We start from the raw sequence: 25,189 nt of genomic DNA on the forward strand, positions 1-25,189 counted from the left end.
ATATATATATATACAGGTAGGATAGTTAGTGGGCTGTAATGCAGATAGATGTATCTATGTGTGTGTGTATGTGCATATGTATATGCACATGTATGTAGGCATATGTATATGAAAGTAAACAGATAGACATAGAGGCGGATATGTACATAGATTATATGAAGAGACAAGCACACATACACACATATATACAAATGAAGACTGAAACACATGACTTTATACACACACACACAGATATAAAAACTCGTAAACACGAACACGTAAACACACAAACACAGGAACCTGCAGAATATATACATACAAACGTACACGCATACATACATTTATATACATACGCAAAAACACATAAATACATGCGTACACACACTTGCATGCATACACATGGTAATTTTAGAAACATAAGTAAATGAGTGGAAATTTTACCGGTGAGTGTGTTAAATGAAAACGCAGCAAAAGAGAATGACTCTCCTCAGACACAATAATATATATATATATATGTAGTAATAAAGGGTAAAATTAATTAATTAATTAATAATTAATAATTTTACCAAATAGTTCGGTATGTTAAACGAACCGTTATCGGTAAACTTAAACAAACATTTTATAATTATAAGTATAATTATAATTAGGGTTCAGCAAAAATTTGCTTCATAACATACCGAAATTTAGAAATAGCAGTTAAAACTAACTATTTCACTACCATAAGAAAATTTCCCAGACAGCTGTCTAGGAGATTTTCTTATGGTAGTGAAATAGTTACATTTAACAGCTATTTCTAAATTTCGGTATGCGGTGAAGCAAACTTTTGCTGAACCCTAATTATAATTATACTCTTAATTATAAAATTTATATATATATATATATATATATATATATATATATATACGACGGGCTTCATTCAATTTCTGTTGGCCAAATTCACTTATAAGGATTGGGTCCGTCCAAGGCTCTAGTAAAACACGATTTCCTGAAGTCTCACGCAGTGTAACTAATCCCAGATACATGTCATTTCGAGGAAATGACAGCGTCGCCTGCACACAAACACAATAATAACATATCTAATATATGTTCATATTGGTGTCAATTTGCTGTATTTTTACTCATTGACTTTCATCGGTTTCATATATTACATGCTAAATTATGATTGGTATTAACTCAATTGAATACACCAATTAGCATCAACGTAAATCATTTGCAATAAAAGACAACAAGAAAACAACAATAGGTCATAAATTAGCAATAACAATTCTAATAAGAAAGTGAGTGAGCAAGCTATCCACGACATCGAATGAGCCTCTATATAGTTATTTCTGTTGGAAATTGCGGTGTAATTTGCTTCATTTTATATCCTACACCGTTTTATTAGACTAGAGGCATATTGGGTTATTTAGCCTTGGATCAATTATGTCGAAAATGAAAGAAAAAAAGGCTAGACAATCTCTTTTCCTTTGCAACATCATTAACGTTGTATTTTCTCAAAGTGAGTTGATCTGGAACCGTTTGTGTTGGAAGCAGTGGATCTCCACCATGTGACGTAGGGAAATGAGTAGTCGTTCGATCAACTAAATTAACAGCACATAGATTAATATGAAACTGGTTGTGTATTTCTCAGATGCTTGCACCTATGGTATCTTTCTCAAAATAAGTGAGAAACTGTTTGCTAACTCTTTCGTATAATTATACATAGAATCTACTTGATAGACGTTTATATAGTTTCCCAATAATTTCCTAAATACATCCTTCAAACATGCGAATCGTTGGAATCGAACTCGGGACTCGTGTTTGCGAAGCAAACCTCTTAACCATCCGACCATACGGTGTCTACATATCTGGAAGTAAACAACAATAAAACAAGAACGCTAACAGCTATTTCTAATTTAGAAACTCGGCAGAATACTTTGTAGGGCAAATTTGACCGCAGCGTGTTTCGAACTCAAAACTAGTGAAAGCGTTAGAAAAAAATACTACAAGATATTTTTCACGACATTCGTACATTTTTTACAACACAGAAAATGTTATTGGTTTCACTAAGGTTTCCGAAATTGTCGCAATTAAAATTTATTGATCTCCGTACAAACGTATGATGTATTCATGTTCATTTTAGAACGGAATGCTGAAATATAATCTTCTCATTGTTTAAATCCATGCAGCATCTAAGACAACACAAACATTTAATACCAAACTAACAATATTAGTGACTAATACAAACAGTGACACATAACTGTAAAAAAGCTTACCAATAAGTGGCAAAACGTCTGACGTGGGCGGCATATTTTCGGCCACAAGCATCATAAATACTGTCATGGACAGCAGTGTAGTAATACCCATGGTAACTTTCTCGCCAGAATCCGATGGTATATAGAAACCAAGGAGTGCCACTAACGTAATGAGAATACAGGGAAGAATCATGTTGAAGACGTAAAACAAAGGTCTACGACGTATTTGAATATAGTAAGTGATATCCGGATAAGGTTCAATGCAGCAAGAGTAGTAGACTAAATTCCATTCAACGTGAAGCTTAATGAGGACCCACTCGCTGTTACGGATGTAGTTGGAGATATCTCCTTCTTCAGAGTTCATGCGCAGCTGCAGCTGGAAACCGTCGTAAGTCCACGAAGCAAACTGCATCGAGCAATTTTGCTCATCAAAAGGAAAGTAACGAACGTCTATTCTGCACGAACTTTTGAATATCACCATTGACAACCACGTGACGTTGCCTTCACTTGTAACGATAACATTTGAACTTAATGAAGAAAAATAAGAAGTCACGTCGGCACTGCAAAATAGGAAGAGAAAAATTAATGATACATCAATGTTAGATAAACAAAATTATGCGACAATGTCGTTCATTTGATCAAAATGCACTTCGTCGAAAAGTTTACCATAAAAAACAACTGATCGCAGTTGTTCGAATCAACTTCTAATTCGATTATAGGAAATGGCAAGATATTTATTAAAAAAATATTGATTTCAAATTTTGCATAAGTCCAGCAATTTCGGGGCAGTGAATAAGTCGATTACATTGACCCCAGTGTTCCACTGGTATTTAATTTATCGACCCCGAAAGGATGAAAAGTAAAGTCGACGTTGGCGGAATTGGAGCTCAGAACGAAAAATATGTATAAAATGTCCCCAATCCTTTTGTCTGGTGGGTTAACAAATCTGCCAGCTCACCGCCTTATTTACAGGAAATATTAAGTATAAAAGTAAGGTTATATAGTTTCATACTCTTAAAATATTTTTATTGCAAATTATCGTAGAGTTTATATGCATGTTACTTACCTTCCTAGTGTTTAGAAACCAGTGTGTTTTGACTTAGAACATAAATATTATAGATATACAAGTGAATATATTCACCATAACGAAGGATTTCATATGATGTAAATTGTTCATTTAAATAAAACAAGTTAATAAAGAGGGATAGCACAAATATTTTACTTTTAGCTTGTATTCCGTAATTCGATTACTTTCCAATAATTCACTTCACTGTTTATTTTGGAAAATTTTCGTCGACGAATTGTATTTTTTCAAGTAATAGTTTTCAAGCAAGAATTTTGAAAATCTGACACAAAACCATTTATTTATATGCAGGAGTGTTTAACTACCTATTTTTCCGACTGGAATGCAAATCAGAATAGAATGGCATATAAATATTTCTTGTGCAGGAAATGTAATGCAACAGGTATATGAATTTGTGTACTACAGTCATATAACTTGACACTATTGAACTAGGATACATGTATGTTTATATGTGTGTGTATTTATACATATATCTGCGTATATTTTATATATATATATATATATATATATATATATATATACAGATTTACACACATATAAATACAAAGATTCACACACAAATACACATACACGCACAATAGTACACAAATTCGTTTAGATTTTCCAGTGATTGGCATCACAAATATATATTTAAACCCTAATCTTGTTACACTACGATGCCTGTACATCAAATATTACGTAAGATGCTATTCTGTTATACGTTTGCATTCCAGCTGAATTGTAAGAATACTCGAAATATATCTGGTTAAGTTTGTCCATGCAGTTAATATAAAGAATAGCGCAACATATTACTCAGTCCATTCACTCAAAGCCGCTTGCACAGACTTAGAACACTTTTCAACACGTTCCTCCGAAGAAGAGCTCATCGCCAGCCAAATACTTTTGGGGTTCAATGGATAAAGACATGCTAACAAGTAATACCTATACCATCTTGAACAGAAAAATGATATTTAAGAGTAAATTTAACTCTGATTTACAACGAAAATGTATGCCAATCCTAACATATCTTCAATTTTAAAAAATGGTAAGAGTAGCCTATCTAATTCTGATGTTGGAAATTTTACGGTTATTTTGAAAAACTATGCTGTAACTCAAAAACGATATGCATATTTCGTGAAGCCGCTTCCTTTCTAAAAGTTTACATTTAATTAGTTTATTCCTGTTCCATATATCTATGTTATCATAACCATTATTGGAATTTAATTCTAGAATCGTAGTTATTGTGGTTATTTCTTATTAACAGAGAAAAGAAAATAGTCATAATGTCCTGATACGTATTCGCATTTTCCTCTAAATTGGATCTTTTCGAACTATTACACTATACTTAGGATGCATTGTCCGTTTTGGAAACCACTGCGGATGTATGTGGAACAAAATCCTGGGTTTGGTTAAAAAAAAGGGTAATTAAAAATGAAACAAAAAGCCCAGTTATAGCAGATCAAGCTCAATCAATAAAAACAAACTACTTTAGAAAATGTATGTATGAATAGGTTTCAGATAAATGTAGAGACTATGGAATTTGGAATGAGACAGTGACACACATTGTTGAAGGATGTCCCAGTTTGGTGCAGGGAGAATATAAGAAATGGAGTCAGGATCAAGTTGTGAAAGTTCTACACTGGAAGCTGTGTCAGAAATGGGGATTTGAAGCTGGAGGTACATGGTATGATTATCAGGTGGAACGAGTGCTGGAGTCAGAGAAATGCAAAATTATATGGAGTTTTCCAATAAGAAGTTAGAAACAATAGACCAGACATAACAAAAGCAGAAAAGGAAAAGCGAAGTTGTTTACTAATTGCGCCATCATGTTCGTTTGATTCTAGGATTTTAAAGAAAGAGGATGAAAAACAAATGGTTGAAGGGGATTGGAATAGAATGTCCTATGGAGCTTCTACAGAAAGTTTGCGCGCCTTAGGGAGAGGAAAGTTCATCAGAACATGTGCTGCTCCACTGACAGCTGGAGATTTTGCCCAATATTTCTTTTGGACATTCATAGTATATAACCTTTCACACTAAGTCATTTTCTATATAGACATTAATTTAAATATCAACATATATATTTAATGTACATTTCGTAATATTTAAATTTCAAATTTATTAATTTGTATGTTCAACATTAATCAAAATATTCACATAAGCTTTTAATCAAATTTATCTTGTATAGATAGGAAATGTCTATTTCTGGTAAGCTACATAGAATATAACAACTACGTTTATATAAAGTAATATAAAAATTTGATCAGACGGCATACGTTCATACATTTCATACCTAATAGTATATGTACGTGTATTATTTATATTCATGATCTTTTTATATAGTACGTAATTAATATTCACTGTGTAGAATAATGCTATTGTGTATATAAGATGTATGCAAATATTGTTACTGGTGAATAAACAGCATAAACAAAAATGCAATGAAGTAGTATATTAATATTTTAAGTGTTATGATATCAGTGCACGTTGAAGATGATACTTCGATGCTGCACATTTAGATTTATACCAAAAGCAGTATTTACCCTAATGCATGCTAACTGATTTAGTGATCTGAGGAAGAAATGAATTTACACCCTTTTTACTGATCCACAAACTTATAGAATATAGATGAAATGTGTTTTCATGGTGATTCCTTTTTTAATAATACACCGAATAATCTATCTATCTATCTATCTATCTATCTATCTATCATCTATCTATCTATCTATCTATCTATCTATCTATCTATCTATCTATCTATCTATCTATCTGTCTGTCTGTCTGTCTGACTGTCTGACTCTCTCTCTCTCTCTCTCTCTCTCTCTCTCTCTCTATATATATAATATATATATATATATATATATATATATATATATCGGTTAATCTTTACTGGTAAAGAATCAGATTCATATGTACATCATTTTACCAGAAATATTACATGTTCCTGTTTATTTATTCAACATGAGGTTCGTTTACAGATTATGCACTCCTTTCTTGCAATACATCTAGTAACAGAAAAACAATTAATTGGTTTAATATTTTACTCTATGGTATTTTTTTCCTAAAAAGTTCTCTGCATCTATTTACTATTATATTATTGGCATACTGTTTGACGAGTATCGACATATCGGAATAAATATCACCTTGTCAACTGCTTACTATAGTTTGCTGATTAATATTTCTAACAGTCTAATCGCAATGTTTGCTACAGCATGGACGTTTCGTATCAACATTTATGTTCCCGGCAACGTTTTCAAAAGATTGTATTTTGCAGCTCTTGTAAAATCGGGACCTATTTGTTTTGCCAAGACGTGTAGTTTCAGGAATAAAATAATCCACTACATGGTCATGATAAAATTTGGATGTGATTCTTAGTATTCTTTGGAGAACTAACACTGCACGATTATGTTGCCAGTCTTTAGTGTAATTGTAAACACATACACACACGCACACACACACGCACACACATACATAACAACAACAACAAATAGTGAGGGATTATCATTCCGGAGAAAATCCTTCGTATGGTCTCAGTTGGAACACCGAATATCAATATTAGTTAGATAATCTTTTGGTCGGTTTCCAAGTTATGATTCATCACAATTCTATATTGTAATTCCGTGGCTGAACTCAAGATAAACTGGTTTTTACTGAGTGATATATAAGAAACAATTTTAAACAATGGTCATTACATATAATTCCTTTATTGTAGCAAATTTGGCTTACAGTTGTTTCCAGTAGTCATTAGAAGTACATTACTGATAGGTCTACTCAATTAGTCTCTTGAGAAAATTAATGCTAGTTTCGTCAGAGCCATATCTGGAAACAACAAACAGAGCATTTGAGGAATGGCTATTGTGTGGGAAGGTGGAGGAACATTTGATTTCTTTCGTAACAAGAAACTGTTTAGAGAAAATGAGATGAACAGCTACGGATAAATTGAGTGTATATATTTTGGTAGTTCATCGGGGCAAGAACTAGTATTCGTTGAAGATATAGAATGAAGACATATTTCGGTCTGAAAGTGGCTGAAGTACGGAGGAGACTAGAATTTGTAGTTTTTGAAAATCTTAATCGATAACTGTTCTTGTGAGACTGCAGTATATTATTGTATTTATTTGTGCGTGTATGCTTGTATATAAATGTGTGCACTTGTATCCACCTTCTTATATTTCTCTATATTAATTTAACTGAAGTAAACAATGAGCCAACAAAATCAATTGCGGGATGCCTAAAGATTCCTAGCGGTATTTTAGTTATGAAAACAACAAAATCGTTGCAAGTTTCAACTCAACACAAATTATGATTTAAAAATGTGATGTTACTGAAAAAAAAAATGTATCCCCAAGCAGATTTTTTCTTTTCTGTCTTTTCTGTAATACCAATATTACAAAATTGCCTGTGTCTATCTATCTATCTATCTATCTATCTATCTATCTATCTATCTATCTATCTATCTATCTATCTATCTATCTATCTATCTATCTATCTATCTATCTATCTATCCATCTGTATTTTCTATTTATTTATCTATCTATCTACCTATCCATCTATTATTTCTCTCTTTCTCTCACTCTCTCACACACATACACACAATTAGTTTACAATTTAACTGATTGAAAAATTACCTCTAGGAAGCTGAGATTGCACGTTCGCTAAAATATATAAAAATTGGTAAACAAATCTTTTATTTTGTTATTAGCATAATTAAATTTGATTCAAAAGATTAATTATTTCTACTTGCAGCTAAAGATACGTTGTGCTTTCATTTTTCTGTTATTATAACTATCCTATTATGCTGCAGGTCAAATTAATTTTCATTTAACGGATATACGTGTCCATTCTAACTTGAAGACGTCATACCGAAATTTTTAATCACAGGAAGATGATTGCCTTAGTTATGAGTGAGCAATTTATGTTCATTATGAGATTGGTCTGTTTGTCAACAAAAAATCCTAATACATAGAGTATATAGGAAGAAAGAATGTATATAAAGTTATGAATGGACATAATTAATACTATTTGCGCATAGTAATTATCGATTGTTATTTGTGAAAGGGCTTCAACGTTGAAGAAATATAAAATGTGAGGCTGTAATTTTGTAATTTTATAATGTTTGTGGTTACAAAATCTAATGAGTTGGAAGTTTTTAGCCTTCATCCCGACTCGATAGACTACCAATAATATACTCTGTCAAACCAATGCATTATGTGTGACTCATAAATTTGAAAACGTCACAAATATAGTAGTTCATTCTTCTTATTTTTTATATCGGTTGGTAAAGGGAAAAAGGGAAGTGTGTTTGATATTTAATCGTCATCTTGTGGGAGAAAAGGCTAAGAAACGACGACTTATATGCTTTCTATGAAGAAGAAACCCACAGAGTTACTAAGTCTTCTCAGGCGGTAGACGTCGTGAAATCTACTAAATGCACCGAATATATGACAGATTAAACTGATCACAAAAAAAAGATGGCACTGTTTCACATACTTTATATTCTAGCATATCACAGGTCATGGGTCGAACCCAAATTACGACCAGCATCAATTAACCATATCAAATTCCATTTTTTTCAGAAATCATAACGTTTGTTTCTGGATGTGAAATGAAATTATAACTATACGAAATTTTATTAAAAAGTTCAGCATATCTACAAGCGGACACACGTATAACCAACCTTTCATAGAAACTTCTTTGAGTAAATTAGTTATCTATTAAAACGTGTATATACGTAATAGGAGGTGTTGTACAAGAAGCTAGTTTCCGTGAAACAGGACTTGAACTTGTTTTCTCTTGTTGGTCGAGGAAATTTTGTGTCTTGTATAGTCATTAGTCTTGGTGCAGAATAGGTTTAATTACCTCACTTAAATTCATTGATTTGTAAATGAGAAGGAATTAGCTTAGTACAGAATTACTAATATAGCGGGATGTTGATACATGCTAGATGTTGGTTAATTCTGCTTTTATTAAACAATTTGCTGTATGCAGTGAAGAATTGTCTTTGATCAACAATGAAAATATCCGTTTGCATGCAAGGATCTCATTCATGCTTGCAAGAGAAATAAGCGAGTTGGATTATATTTTTCTATTATTCACTGGATTTCTTTTTGTTTTGCTTCAAAATCGTTTTTCTCAATACATCCATTTACTAAAGACCAGGGAACTAAACTATTCTCCTTCTGCTTAGAAATATATTGCGTAACAATGGTACTAATTATATTGATTGCTTAATTGATAATTGTATAAGGATGGTTAGAACGTATTTTGGAAGACAGTTGACCTTTTTCTTATTAAAGGGTTATTTAGCAGCTATTAGTCCTAAGGTGCTATATAATTTGGTCATGTTTGTATTAGTCTTAGCAGTGATGGTTGAATTCAATATAAGTAGTAACTATTCTCTTGATTGTATATACATGGACGTCATGTTTGAAAATTTTCATTTCTTGCGAGATTCATAATACAGGTTCATAATACGGAAATCAAGTCCTAAAATGAAGAAAAGAACGACTGATTGCGTGGTTAAAGACAGGTGTGAATGCTCTGTGTATGTGCGCATTGTAATGCGTGCGTTTGTGTGTATAATCGATGAAATCACTCTTAATCAAATAATACTTGAAATGTGATCAAATGGAGTCAATGTTTAGATTAAAATCGCTTTTCAGTCGCACGCATGTGAAATATTTACTACCAATGCTTTTATTGAGACGACTTACTGAAGGCAGATTATTATCGAAAAATCTACATTAGTACTTAGGAAAGCAATATGATTTCTTTTCAGTGATATAACATGTAATTACATGGATTATCCATGAGTAATTTATAACCAAGAGATTTGTTATGTAATTATTCATAATATTGTTCATACTATCACAACTACATTGTGTTTGTGAATTACCTTGTTAATAATAGCTACATAATAAACCACACCGAAAGAAAACTAAAACTTACCAAATTATATGTTAAGTCGCTATTTATGTGCCAAGTGAGATCATAATGACTATAGTCTTTTGTCGCAGCTATTACTTAGTTTCCGAAAACATAGACATTTCCAGAAAAGATAACGAAATAAATGCACAATGGAAGTAATCAATTGATACCAAATTCCGAGAGAACACGAACGAGAAAATCAGTATTCTAACTGAACGTACTAACTATAATCGACTACATCTAAATTTGAATGTATATGTACCCCAGTAAACACTGTCCTTAGCGTTAATCGCATAAGAGACGAATCGCTTCATGAATTGAGAGCTAGTGTACAGTAGTAACTCTACAACAGGAGTTACAAATAAGTGCAGCAATACAAGCCAACGAAACACGTATCTGTTCTACACTGATGCTTCTCTATTACGGAATTAGTTTGTAAGCGATGATTTTAAAGATTAAAGGAAGCAACAATAGAATACCTACCTATTCAGGGTAGCTCTACTTAGCCGAGCGTCTCACAATATTTAAATTATAGATAATTATTGTTGCCTATGTTGCATTTTCTGAATAATCAAAAATATACATAGAGATGACGCTTATCAGGATTTCCTGCACTAGATCCGATGGAATACATTTTTAGAAGAATAATACAGTAAAGCTACTCTAATTGGTATCGATATAACTTGGTACAAAATCTCAATTTTTTCAAGAAAATTTTTCAATGTGACTAGATATGAAAAACGAACTTTAGCATATTTTCTGACAGTCTGCCATAATTTTCCATCATTAAAATTACATTTGTAATTAATATTGTACAACTAAAGACATACAAAATGTCAACAAATTTAAACTGAAATATAAACTTTGTAACAACCAAGATATTGATTAGGGAGATTATAGGGATGAAGGAATGTGCCTACATTGCTAGTTGTAATTGTTGCAATTGAAATGATACTCAATGACTATAGGGAAAGACAATGACAGATTAACAATAGTGATTGAGACACGCAGGTTCCAGAAAATAGCAATAGCAATACAAGAATCTGCAAATACAGCTTGGATGTTATCTTACAAGATTTACTAATATTTCGAAATGTTTGTTTTCTTTGAACTTTTTTACGCATTGCATACATCTACTTAGCAATTTATCTTATAAACTTTGAACAATAATAATAATAATAATAATAATAATAATAATAATAATAATAATAATAATAATAATAATGATAAGCAAACTTTATTGTTTTGGTCTTTCACAACAATATCTGGTTTATTGGCCTTGATGGTTCGGTCTGTATGTACTGGAAAGTCCCACAGGATGGTTACATTTTCTCCTTCAGTTACAGCCTCAGGGTGGTGATTATACCACTTGTCAGCAGTTTTGATATTGTAATGCCGACTTATTAGCCAGTGGAGATATTGGCCAAATCTGTCATGTCTTAATTTATACTCCACTGGTGCTAAGACTTTACATCCAGAGATTAGGTGGTCCACTGTTTCAATCATGTCGTTGCAGAATCGGCATTTTGGGTCTGCTCCATTTAAGAAAACAAAAACAAAAAAAAAACAATAAAGTTTGCTTATTGATCGACATGAGCATCCCCTGTGATCATAATATCTCAGCGAAAGAGTTTGACAAGCTCAGAAAATATAAAGACCTACTCATTGAAATTGAGAAAATGTGGCATCTCAAGGCGGTTACAATACCAGTGATCGTAGGAGCACTAGGAATGATCAAGAAGGGAACCGAAAATTATATGAGAATGATCCCTGGCTTACCATCCCTGCAAGAAATGCAAAAGATTGTCTTAACTGGTACATCACACGTATTGAGAAGAGCATTGTCGATGTGAGAACTGTTGCTGCTCATGTATTTTAATTTAACTTAAAAAAAAAAATTAAAAAAATGAACGAACTACTGAGTTTGGTTTAATGGCCTACCAATGTATACTATGAGTTTCTTTGCCCTAGGAGTCGGGAAGACACTCGGCAAGAAATGGAAGCAAATTTGAAAGAAGAAAAAAAAAGTAATAATGATAATAATAACAATGATAATAATAATGGATGCAAATTTTGCTACAACAGCAGCAATTTTGCGGGGAGGGGATCAGTCGATTATGTCGACCCCTGTACTCGACTGGCACTTATTTTATCGACCACGAAAGGATGAAAGGTAAATTCAACCCCGGCGGACATTGAATTCAAAACGTGTAGACGGGAGAAATGTTGCGAAGCATTTTACTCGACTTGCTAAGTATTATCCGAGCTCATCAACTTAACCTTTTGACACCTGACTTCCTGAACCATATTTTACCATATACCTAGCGCTCCACCAGTGCTACGGAATGGAGCGGTGCTACGGTAGAAAGAAAAATAAGTCATCCACCGGTAAACCGGTGTTACGGGGTCAAAGGGTGAATAATAATAATAATAATAATAATAATAATAATAATAATAATAATAATAATGATGATGATGGCGATAATATTACTAATAATAATAATAATAATAATAATAATAATAATAATAATAATAATAATAATAATAAGCAGCAGCAGTAGCAGCAGCAGAAGAAGAATAAGAAGAAGAATAATAAAAAGATGAAGAAGAAGTGGAAGAAAAGAAGAAGAAAACATGAAAGCTACTTACTTATTGTATAGTAGTATATCAGGTTTCCAGACATCTGTAAAAGGAATCCGGACCACTTTGATACCATTGTATTTGTCAGGATCCCATCGCAGATTAACGTCCAACCAAACCTACATTAGAAGAGACCGGATTCACTAAGGGATAGGCAATGATTTATTGAGTCAAACATAATTATAAAGCATTCTCAGCGGAGACATAAATTGTGTTAAAATGAATTATAAAATATTTTTAGCACATGGTTGACATTAAAAAGTATTCCGATTTGAAAGTGTACGTTTTAATGGAAAATTTTGCGCAAGATGAAAAGAACAATCTAAAACGAAATTAAAGATGGTTAGCATCAGCGTGTAAAAGTACACTTGAATCCACATGATTCCGAGTTCGATCCCTTTGCGTAACAGATTGGGCACATGTTCCGAAGAGTAACCTTCCGTTAAGAAATGTTTGGCGAGCGGAATGTGTCAAATACAATCTGCATGAAACAGATTGCGCGCACACGCACACACACACACGCACACGCGCGCGCGCACACACACACACACACACACACACACACACACATACACACACACACATACACACGCATATATATATATATATTACTGCCAGTATTACATAAATGCCTTTTGAAAATTATATAAGGAAATTAAATTATTTACTCGGTGCCTAACAAAGGAAAAAATTACATAGGATGTGTGAATGGAAATATATAATTCCATTGTGCAAATTATCAACAACACCAGAGAAGTGCCTAGAACAGAGCTACACAAGCTGAGATCCGCGGGCCGCATGCGACCTGCTTGATACTTTACTGAAATGGGTTTATTTAAACAAACATTTTAAAAATTTTATCAAAAATTAAAGACTGTAATAAAAAGTAAAAAAAGAAAGATACTACTGTTTTTGCGACGATAATATTTTATGTTGAATCAACGATCTTTCATTCATTATTGTAATAATATCATGAGAAAGCAAATTACTTTCAATTCTGTCAGTACACAAGCGGCCCTCAAAAGACTTTCTGCGATTAAAGTGGCTTGCAATGTAATTCGAGTTGGCCAGGCCTGGCCCAGAACAAGTCATAATGTAATAAGACCGCGCGAAGAGAGGGGAGAAGGTTGAAGCAGGATACACTGTCGGGACGAATGTCGCAAATTTTACTCTCCGAGACTATAACAGCTTTTCCAAAATACCGTCTGCAATTATGGCCAATGTACTCTTAATAAAAGGGCTTGAAAACGAATAACATATAATGATAAATCCTAAACTTCAAGACACCTAAAGGCTACTGGCATTCAGAAATTAAAGAAGAGCAGCAGAAAGTAACAATATAAATGAAAGCAAATGTGAGGAATATATAAGATTAGAAAGTATTGAAGATGGAAATCATGATAATGTAATGGCAGAAATAAAACAAAAATTACCAAAAAATCAATAATTGCACCACTCGCTTATACAACTCAGCAATAAAATAGCAGCAGCACTAAGTAAGCAAATCCAGGTATTGCATACTTAATTGAAACAGGCACACATATCAATAACAGTAGTTATTGTAGAAACTGGGTATTTCCTGAGATTTACCTAAATGAGGATATAAAAATCCCAAGCAAATAACACGCAAAACAATTTCACAGGGAATTATCAAAACGAAACCTTTCTTTATTAGAAGAATATTCCTTAAGGAATCCAATTGATTAATCCTTTTCTGTTAGGCAGTACACTTTAAACTATTCGACATGTGGAACTGAACAGAACTCGGGAATATCTCTTATTAGTAGGCAATGAACTATATTCTGGATATGGACGAGTCAATGTATACGCTGCACACTAGAAGCAACAAGAAACTCTACTACACAAAACAGACTACAGAATAATAATGATGATGACGACGATAATAATAATAATAATAATAATAATAATAATAATAATAATATAATAATAATAATAATGATGATGATGATGATGATGATGATAATAATAATAATAATAATAATAATAATAATAATAATAATATAATAATAATAATAATAATAATAATAATAATGATGATGATGATGATGATGATAATAATAAGATGACCTGATGCAGTACCAGGCAGTGGCTCCCATGGCTTCTGACCTTAACTGATTGGAAGTTTTATCATGTACGTTGTTTTGTCTTGGTATAGAGCAAATATTCTGCTCAGTACCACAGATTTGCTTGTCAGTTGTTTGACCTTAATCAGTTGAGCATGTTCCTTATGGCTGCCGATATGTGCATCTCTGATCACGAGTAGAAGTACTGGGGGAGCATCATAGCCATGTGTTGAGAGGGATTCTTTGGGGTTTGAATGATTCACTTCTGGAAACATGGGTAGTTCGTTCAACATCCTTAAACAAACCTTACTCGGGGACCTTTTGAGCGGGATGGGCTATTCGACCAGAAGAAAATTCTAACTGGGCCCCACCTGCAAGATCATGCGTTGTTTATCTTTATATGTGATCACCATGTTGCGCACATATGGTTGTGATGCATGTTCCTGGTGTACCCTTATCAGACGGGTAGTCATGATGGGTACACTGGGCTTCGCATATTTTACCCAGTTTCACTTTGATGGCATGCACAGCTCTCTCACTCAATAATAATAATAATAATAATAATATAATAATAATAATAATAATAATAATAATAATAACAATAATAACGAGACAGACAGACACTACTGTGATGGTGATAATGATAAAAAACAAAAATAACAATAATAAGATACTGCTGTGACTACACATAAAACAATATCATTGATGATGATGGTGGTGATGGTGATGGTGATGATGATAATGATGATGGTAATGGTGGTGATAATGATGATAGTGATAGTAATGGTGATGATAACAATAATAAGCCGACTACGGCTGCTATAATGGTACGATTATAATTGTAACGGCAATGATGGCCGTCTCCCCACGAGCCAATCAAAGCTAAAAAATGATAACATTATCGTAGCACCAAAATGTTTTTGGAAACTAAAAGGAAAACTAAATCAGTATACCAAATCGCTTGTCCTATGGTTAATCTGGAAGCGCGTCCCCCAGGGAAGAGTCAGCCTGGGATCGAAAAGTCATCAACTGGCACAAACTCTTCTCCGAATACGGACATGGATGGTCACTTGAACGGGAAATCCCCCGACTCGAGCCCTCCAAGTTCACCACCACAACCACCACAGAAAGAAAAATGTAAGCGGAACAAATGGACCCGAGAAGAGTATAAAGAAGTAATATACGCTTATTACTATGCATTAGGTAGGCCATCTCAAGAGAGACACCGCAAACTCTTACAGTATATGGAGAACACGGAATCAAGACAGTAGGCCCTATTTGGACGAGAACAAATTAGCAAATGTGAGGAGGGATATCCTTAGAAATAACAGACTCACAGAAATAAGCGCGATCAAGCACGCAACGGAAAATGACATAAATATAAGACACAAAGGAAATGAAGAATCAGATGAACAGTATAGCCCGCCACGAGGCTTAATTGAAAGACTGCCATCTGACCAAAGTACGCAAAGGCCTGAAGATACAAGAAATTCTATTGTACCTGTTAAAGATAGCCAGGAAAACGAAAAAACAACAGTAACTGAAGATCTCGCATTTGCTGAAGAACACAGAGAGTCTATGGCAGAAATGAGGCAGAAAATCCTGAATACGCTTGAAGTTGTAAGACATACAAGTATGAATGATAGAGAACCACTTCATAAACTCTCAAATACAAACCAAAATAAAAAACAAATCCAAATTGGCAACTATGTAACAAATGAAATAATACGAGAATTAAAACCTGATTTTACTGAGTTAAATGAAATTAATTACGCTTCTGCTAGGGCAATTGAAACCAGCTGTATGCCCCCGAAAAAACAAAGAAAACAAAACCTGGGAAGAAATCAAACCTGGAGAAGTAAAATTGAAAAAGAGATTGAATTTATGAGAGGGGAAATATCAATATTAAATGAACTAATATGTGGAAATGATGTAAGATCCAGAACAGTAAGAAAGATGAAGAGAAAATTTGGATCCTCACCAAGAGAAGAACTGATATCAATAAAAGAAACGCTGAAACAAAAAGTCCAAGCAAAAGCCCAAAGAATACGAAGATTTGAGAAGAGAAACAAGTTTTACAAGCAAAATAAGCTGTTCACATCCAATGCCAAAAAATTCTACAGAGAAATAGGGAAAGAGAAAGTAACCGTTAAAGACCCCCCCCTCCCATGGAAGAAGTTCAAAACTTTTGGAAAAGGATTTGGAGTGACAAGAAGGCGTACAACATAAATGCAGACTGGATTATACAAACTGAAGGATCCTACCAAAATTTACAACAACAAGCATGGGAAGACATCACAATAGCAGACCTAAGAAAGGCACTCACGAAGGCCCATAATTGGAAATCCCCCGGTAAAGATAGGGTGCCGAATTTCTGGCTCGCATCGCTCCCATGCGCACACGGTAAGCTAGTTCAGCTGCTCAATGGAATTATGAGAGACCCAAAGAAAACACCAGAATGGTTAGCAAGTGGCATTACTTACCTGCTCCCAAAGAATAACGAAAACAACCTTCCAAAAAACTATCGGCCTATAACCTGTCTATCCACCACGTATAAAATCCTAACCTCTATCCTGGCGGAGAAAACATATGCATTCATGGAGAAGAACGATATTTTCCCCATCGAACAAAAAGGGTGCCGCCGAGGCTCTTACGGATGCAAAGATCAACTGCTAATCAATCGTATGATCCTTGAGAACTGTCACAACAAGCGCAGAAATCTCAGCACCGCATGGATTGACTATAAAAAGGCCTTCGACAGTATACCGCATCCATGGATCTTGAGATCGCTGGACATCTTCAAAATTTCCCCTGTGATTTCAAACTTCCTGAAGCACAATATGTCGTTGTGGAATACGAATCTCCAATTATACCACTCTAATGGAGTACTTGCCTCAGAAAATATAAACATCAACTGTGGAATTTTTCAAGGTGACTCACTTTCACCTTTAATATTCTGCTTAGCCCTAATACCCCTTATAAGTGAATTAAACAGAACAGGGTATGGGTATAAAATTGCCAATAAAAAAATAAGCCATCTATTTTATATGGATGACTTAAAACTTTATGGTAAAAACAATAATGAACTTGAAGGCCTATTGCACACCGTGAAAGCATTCAGCGACGACATCGGGATGGAGTTTGGACTTGAGAAGTGTGCCAAGGCCACTTTCCAGAAAGGGAAAGTGAAGACCACAAATTCAGTCGTGTTAGATGTTGACACAGTCATAAGAGAGCTTGAGCAAGAACAAACATACATATATTTAGGGATAAATGAATGCTCTGGTATTCAGCATGCAAGCATGAAAGAGAAGATCAGGAAGGAATGTTATAGGAGAGTTCGTGCAGTCCTGAAATTTGAACTAAATGCACGTAACAAGGTGTTAGCTATAAATTCCTTAGCAGTTCCAGTTGTTACTTATAGCTACAATGTGTTGAACTGGAATATGAGTGAAGTAAAGAATATAGATAGGAAAATACGCAAGCTGCTGAGTTGTAATAGGATGCACCACCCAAAGGCAGACGTAGATCGCCTTTACCTTCCCAGAGCCCAAGGAGGTCGAGGCGTGATCCAATTTGAACTAGCTTACAAAACAACCACAATTGGACTGGCCGAATATCTCGAAATATCGAAAGACTGGATGCTAAAGCTCGTGGAAAATCACGAGAGACGAAAGAAGCTTCATTCTATCATAAAGGAAAGCAAAAAATTTGCTATTGATCTCGTGCAGGATACCCAAACTGAACAACCCGAGGGAAGTACGGCAACTATTGTTGCAAAGAAGGTGAAAATGATGGCAACGAAAAAAGCGCACGAGCAATTGGCTGATAGGTGGGAGGAGAAACCTCTGCACGGCAAATATGTGACCCGCAGCAAACAAGCTGATGTTGACCAGAAGCAAACCCATCAGTGGCTAAGGAGCTCAGGGCTAAAAGCAGAGAGCGAAGGTTTCATCCTGGCTGCTCAAGATCAAAGCCTATTAACACGGAACTACCAGGCCAATGTGATGAAAAATGGAGCAGACCCAAAATGCCGATTCTGCAACGACATGATTGAAACAGTGGACCATCTAATCTCTGGATGTAAAGTCTTAGCACCAGTGGAGTATAAATTAAGACATGACAGAGTTGGCCAATATCTACACTGGCTAATAAGTCGGCATTACAATATCAAAACTGCCGACAAGTGGTATAATCACCACCGTGAGGCTGTAACTGAAGGAGAAAATGTAACCATTCTGTGGGACTTTCCAGTACATACAGACCGAACCATCAAGGCCAATAAACCAGATATTGTTGTGAAAGACCAAAACAATAAAGTTTGCTTATTGATCGACATGAGCATCCCCTGTGATCATAATATCTCAGCGAAAGAGTTTGACAAGCTCAGAAAATATAAAGACCTACTCATTGAAATTGAGAAAATGTGGCATCTCAAGGCGGTTACAATACCAGTGATCGTAGGAGCACTAGGAATGATCAAGAAGGGAACCGAAAATTACATGAGAATGATCCCTGGCTTACCATCCCTGCAAGAAGTGCAAAATATTGTCTTAACTGGTACATCACACGTATTGAGAAGAGCATTGTCGATGTGAGAACTGTTGCTGCTCAAGTATTTTAATTTAACTTTAAAAAAAAAAAAAATGAACGAACTATTGAGTTTGGTTTAATGGCCTACCAATGTATACTATGAGTTTCTTTGCCCTAGGAGTCGGGAAGACACTCGGCAAGAAATGGAAGCAAATTTGAAAGAAGAAAAAAATAATAATAATACAGTAACCATCAGAGCAGCACAACAAAACACATCCCATACCCAAGGCACACAGAGCTGCGCTCGGTAGTGCAGTGAAAGCACGATATAAAAAAAAAAACACTGAATGTGAAAGAAAAAACAAAAAAAAAATAGTACCTGCCGCGAATGAGAAAAATATTGGGTTCAAAGTTGAATGCTAGAAACATAATTTCGGCAATAAACTTGCTTCCAGTCACAGTGGCTCAGTGTGGGGCTGGAATCCTAAAGTGGACACAGGAGGATTAAAATGAGCGGACAGGAAGTCAAGAAAGCTTGTAACGATGCATGGAGTCGATCAACCACATGCCGACACTATACGACTATACAGAAAGAGAGCAAATGGAAGAAGGGGACCGATAAGCGTGCGTATCAAACTCGAGAACTTGATGTGATTCCTATCTCAAAGTATAGAAGCCTTGCTCATGTCACTTAGAAATGAGTGGGTATTGAAAGATGAAGAAAAAAGGGAGAAACAAAGGAAGGAGTACAAAAGAGACACGAAGAAGCATTAGCCAACAAATGACTACACAAATGAATAGCCACAACTGAAGTTGCTGGTAAACATAGGTGGGATTGGGTGAGAAAAGGAACACTGAAGAAAGAGACTGAGAGCACTATACAGACAGCGCAAGACCGAGCTTTAGAAAAGAATTGGTGGGGCAAACTTAGGAATGAAGAAATGTCTCTGCTGTGCCGCATCTATGACAGAGTGGACAAAGCATTGCCCATATCGCAACCACTACAAATTGTGGCTACATGATGAGGTAGCAAAAGTGCTACATTGGAGACTGCGAAAAGTGAAAGCTAGAGAGAGGCAAGACGTGCTATGAACACAAACTGCAGAGCATGGCAAAGTCGCATGGCTACAAAGTCCTTCGGGATTTCCCAATCAAAACAGATCAGGCGCTAGAGCATAACAAACCGACACTTGTGTTGGTGGACAAGATGCATCACATGTACTACATAGTTAATGCTACGTGCCCATTTGATCCACGTATTGTCAAGAAGGAAGGCGAAAAATTAGACATATACAATTCTCTTAAGTACGAAATAGCACGGTCATGGGAGTGAAGAAGGTAAAGATAGTGCAAATTATTATTGGTCCCTGGGAAACAATATCAGAAAGTATCAAGAGGAATATAAAGGAAATCGGAATAGAGTGTCCGGTAGAAATATTATAAAAGTTTGCCTCCTCGGCAAGGCCAGAATGATCAGTAAAATATTAGATACTTGAAAGGGCAGATAACACGGTGCTGTAGGGTGCAGGCAGCCAGCCTGCTACGCATGCAAGACTACAGGAATAATAATAATAATAATAATAATAATAATAATAATAATAATAATAATAATAATAATAATAATAATAATAATAATAATAATAATAATAATAATAATAATAATAATAATAATGATAATAATAATAACAATAACAATAATAATAATAATAATAATAATAATAATAATAATGATAATAATAATAATAATAATAATAATAATAATAATAATAATAATAATAATAATAATAATAATAATAATAATAAGAAGAAGAAGAAGAAGAAGAAGAAGAAGAAGAAGATTATATCTAAGTCAAGTTTGTTATTCATGGTAGAATTTATGTAATTTGTTAACTACATTTAAAGCACAAGGTTTCATTAAACCACAAACTTTCATTAATCATTCAAATGCTCAAAAGCCTTCTGTTAATTATTCTTATCCCTAAGAAGCAAAGTTTCTGTAGAAGCTCTACAACATATTCTGTTCCAATTTCCTTCAAACATTTGTCTATATCATTATTCACAATTCCCAAAGCGCCAATCATTACAGGCACAAACTTTAAAGTTTTCATACCTTAGTTTTAATTACTTAGCGATTCATTTGCACATACCAGTTCCTCTCCCAAAGTAAGGAAGCCTTGCTCGTGTCACATAGAAGTGACGGATCTCTCATTGTGTTCTCTAAAAAGTTGTTTATCTCGTCATTGTCTTCTTCAAGCAACCTTACACATTCCTGCTTTTTGGGACACTGTCGTAGTCTTTCCTGTAATTTATTCACCCAACGGTTAAATTCTTCCTTACTCGTACCGCAATTAACACGCTGTTGTATGTATACATAGCAGATCAGGAGCTCCTTTTTGCTACATCCTGTTTGCTCTTCTGGCAGTAGGTTCCCCTTTTCCAGAAAATTATTCACTTCATCTGCTATGAGGCCAGTTAACAGTTTCCAGAGTAATGGAAAGCAAGTAATAGGTCTATAATTACTGACTCTCAGCTTTGTCCTTCTGTGTCAGCACCTTCCTTCCGTTTGTTATCCATTTTCTAGGTAGTCAATAAAAAAAAAACGGTCGTATATAAGTTTTTAAACGTGTAACGATTTTGAGCCAGAAAAGTTGGATACCATCTGGTCCGGGGACTTTCCAGTTTGGTATTTTCTAACTATCTCTTTTACTTCTTCGTCCGTGACTTTTATATTCTTGTGTCACTGCATCTTTCATTACTCTTTTAAATTCTCGTTAGTAGTCTCCATTTATATTATGTTGAACTTTATTGCACTAGATTTTTGCACATATCTATCTTGCTCCTTTAGCGTCCAGCATATCATTTACTTGATTCTATATTTCATTGTTCAGTTTCTTATTTTTACATTCTTGAAGAGTTTTCTATTCTGATTTGTTCAGTATTTTTTCAATATTGATACATATTTTTACCTGGCTTTCCTTGGATCTTTTGTTTTAGTGCTTGTTCAACAACCTGAACTCCTTTCTGTCTTATGTTGTGTTTCCTTTAGAGTTCGTTCCTGTGTCTCTCCTTCACCTATTTCTCTATGATTGCATTCATCCGTCCAAGATCTCTTTGGTTCTCAAACCTTCATTCCCACCATGGGACTTTGTCCTTTGTTTTTCTTTCACTTTTAATCCCAAGCGGCGACAGAGTCTACGCAGTATAGGTCGTTTAGTTCTGTTATATTTTCGTTAACAGTTTATCCATCTATTTCATTACTTTGTTTAGTTTTGCTACTTCGATTACTTTCAGAGATGGTAGCTTTTTTATTTTGCTATTTCACGCCTTATTCAGGTGTTAGTTACTTTCTTCTTCCGCAAAACACACAAAACAAATAAGAAAAGCATTACTGAGAGTGTGAAAAAGAGTGGGAGCGGCAGAATGAGGGAAAAGAACAGAATTTTGTAGCTTAGATGTAGAAGTTTAAATAACTCGTAAAGCAGGACTGTTCTTACAGAGAGAAAAAAAAAGAAAGAAACTTAAGAAATTATTTCGATATATATATAGGGGAGATGTAGTAATTTCCATTGCGGTCTTGAGTTATCAGATTTGAGAATTCAAAAGTGAGAATTCAAAAGTGGCAAAAATTTTTCACCAGCGAAGGAGAATGCTACTTCTGTGTGTTAGAAGCCACAAAACAAAAAGGAAACATCATCACAAAGAGAGCGGGAGACAGAAAGAGGAAATACAACTGAACTAAGTAGTTTAATATACAAGTTTAAATATTTCCTAAAAATACTATTCTGTCGGAGAAAAGAAATTATTATTATTATTATTATTATTATTATTATTATTATTATTATTATTATCATCATCATCATCATCATCATCATCATCATCATCATCATCACCATCATCATCATCACCATCATCATCATCATCATATCATCATCATCATCATTATTATTATTATTATTATTATTATTATTATTATTATTATTATTATTATTATTATTATTGAGTGAGAGAACAGTTCATGCCATCAAAGTGACACTGTGGTAAGATATACGAAGCCCAATATACCCATCATGACTACCCGTCTGATAAAGGTACACCAGGCACATGCATCACAACCATATGTGCGCGACATGGTGATCTCATATCAAGATAAACAGCACATGACCTTGCAGGTGGGGACCAGTTAGAATTTTCTTCAGGTTGAGTAGCCCATCCCGCTCAAAAGGTCCCCGAATAAGGGTTGTTTAAGGATGTTGAAAGAACCACCCATGTTTCCAGAGGTGAATTATTCAAACGCCAAAGAATCCCTCTCAACACATGGCTATGATGCTCCCCCACCACTTCTGCTCGTGATCAGAGATGCACATATCGTCAGCCACTAGGGGACATGCTCAACTGGTTAAGGTCAAACAACTGACAAGCAAATCTGTGGTATTGAGCAGAATATTTGCTGTAGCCCATCTTTTATACCAAGACAAAACAATGTACATGATAACACTTCCAATCAGTTAAGATCAGAAGCCATGAGAGCCACTGCCTGGTACTGCATCAGGGCATTTATTATTATTATTATTATTATTATTATTATTATTATTATTATTATTATTATTTTTATCATTACTATTATTACTTTTTTTTTCTTCTTTCAAATTTGCTTCCATTTCTTGCCGAGTGTCTTCCCGACTCCTAGGGCAAAGAAACTCATAGTATACATTGGTTATTATTATTATTATTACTTTTTTTTTCTTCTTTCAAATTTGCTTCCATTTCTTGCCGAGTGTCTTCCCGACTCCTAGGGCAAAGAAACTCATAGTATACATTGGTAGGCCATTAAACCAAACTCAGTAGTTCGTTCATTTTTTTTTTTTTAAGTTAAATTAAAATACATAAGCAGCAACAGTTCTCACATCGACAATGCTCTTCTCATACGTGTGATGTACCAGTTAAGACAATCTTTTGCACTTCTTGCAGGGATGGTAAGCCAGGGATCATTCTCATATAATTTTCGGTTCCCTTCTTGATCATTCCTAGTGCTCCTACGATCACTGGTATTGTAACCGCCTTGAGATGCCACATTTCTCAATTTCAATGAGTAGGTCTTTATATTTTCTGAGCTTGTCAAACTCTTTCGCTGAGATATTATGATCACAGGGGATGCTCATGTCGATCAATAAGCAAACTTTATTGTTGTGGTCTTTCACAAAAATATCTGGTTTATTGGCCTTGGTGGTTCGGTCTGTATGTACTGGAAAGTCCCACAGAATGGTTACATTTTCTCCTTCAGTTACAGCCTCACGGTGGTGATTATACCACTTGTCGGCAGTTTGATATTGTAATGCCGACTTATAGCCAGTGTAGATATTGGCCAACTCTGTCATGTCTTAATTTATACTCCACTGGTGCTAAGACTTTATCCAGAGATTAGGTGGTCCACTGTTTCAATCATGTCGTTGCAGAATCGGCATTTTGGGTCTGCTCCATTTTTCATCACATTGGCCTGGTAGTTCCGGGTTAATAGGCTTTGATCTTGAGCAGCCAGGATGAAACCTTCGCTCTCTTATTATTACTATTATTATTATTATTATTATTATTATTATTATTATTATTATTATTATTATTATTATTATTATTATATTATTATTATTATCATTATTGACTTTGCACAGCTTCTAACGCTGGAGATGTACTACGCTACCACTTATTCAGTGCCAGTGAACTAAAGTAACACCCCTTAT

The 25,189-nt window shown here is 34.6% G+C and overlaps 1 protein-coding gene across 3 annotated transcripts in view; it reads right to left on the minus strand.

The window, feature by feature from the left end:
- LOC115215511 (neuronal acetylcholine receptor subunit alpha-10-like) overlaps positions 1 to 25,189 on the minus strand; it is a 566,788-nt gene that overhangs the window by 72,349 nt on the left and 469,250 nt on the right. For all 3 annotated transcript variants that reach the window (XM_036501651.1, XM_029784683.2, XM_036501647.1), the window contains exons 6-7: positions 12,850 to 12,959; positions 2,235 to 2,773 (exon numbers count right to left, since the gene is read on the minus strand). In XM_036501651.1, the coding sequence (XP_036357544.1) occupies positions 2,235 to 2,773; positions 12,850 to 12,959 (649 nt within the window). The remainder of the gene's footprint in view (positions 1 to 2,234; positions 2,774 to 12,849; positions 12,960 to 25,189) is intronic.

The sequence above is a fragment of the Octopus sinensis genome, linkage group LG1 (assembly GCF_006345805.1).
Source record: "Octopus sinensis linkage group LG1, ASM634580v1, whole genome shotgun sequence".
NCBI lineage: Eukaryota > Metazoa > Mollusca > Cephalopoda > Octopoda > Octopodidae > Octopus > Octopus sinensis.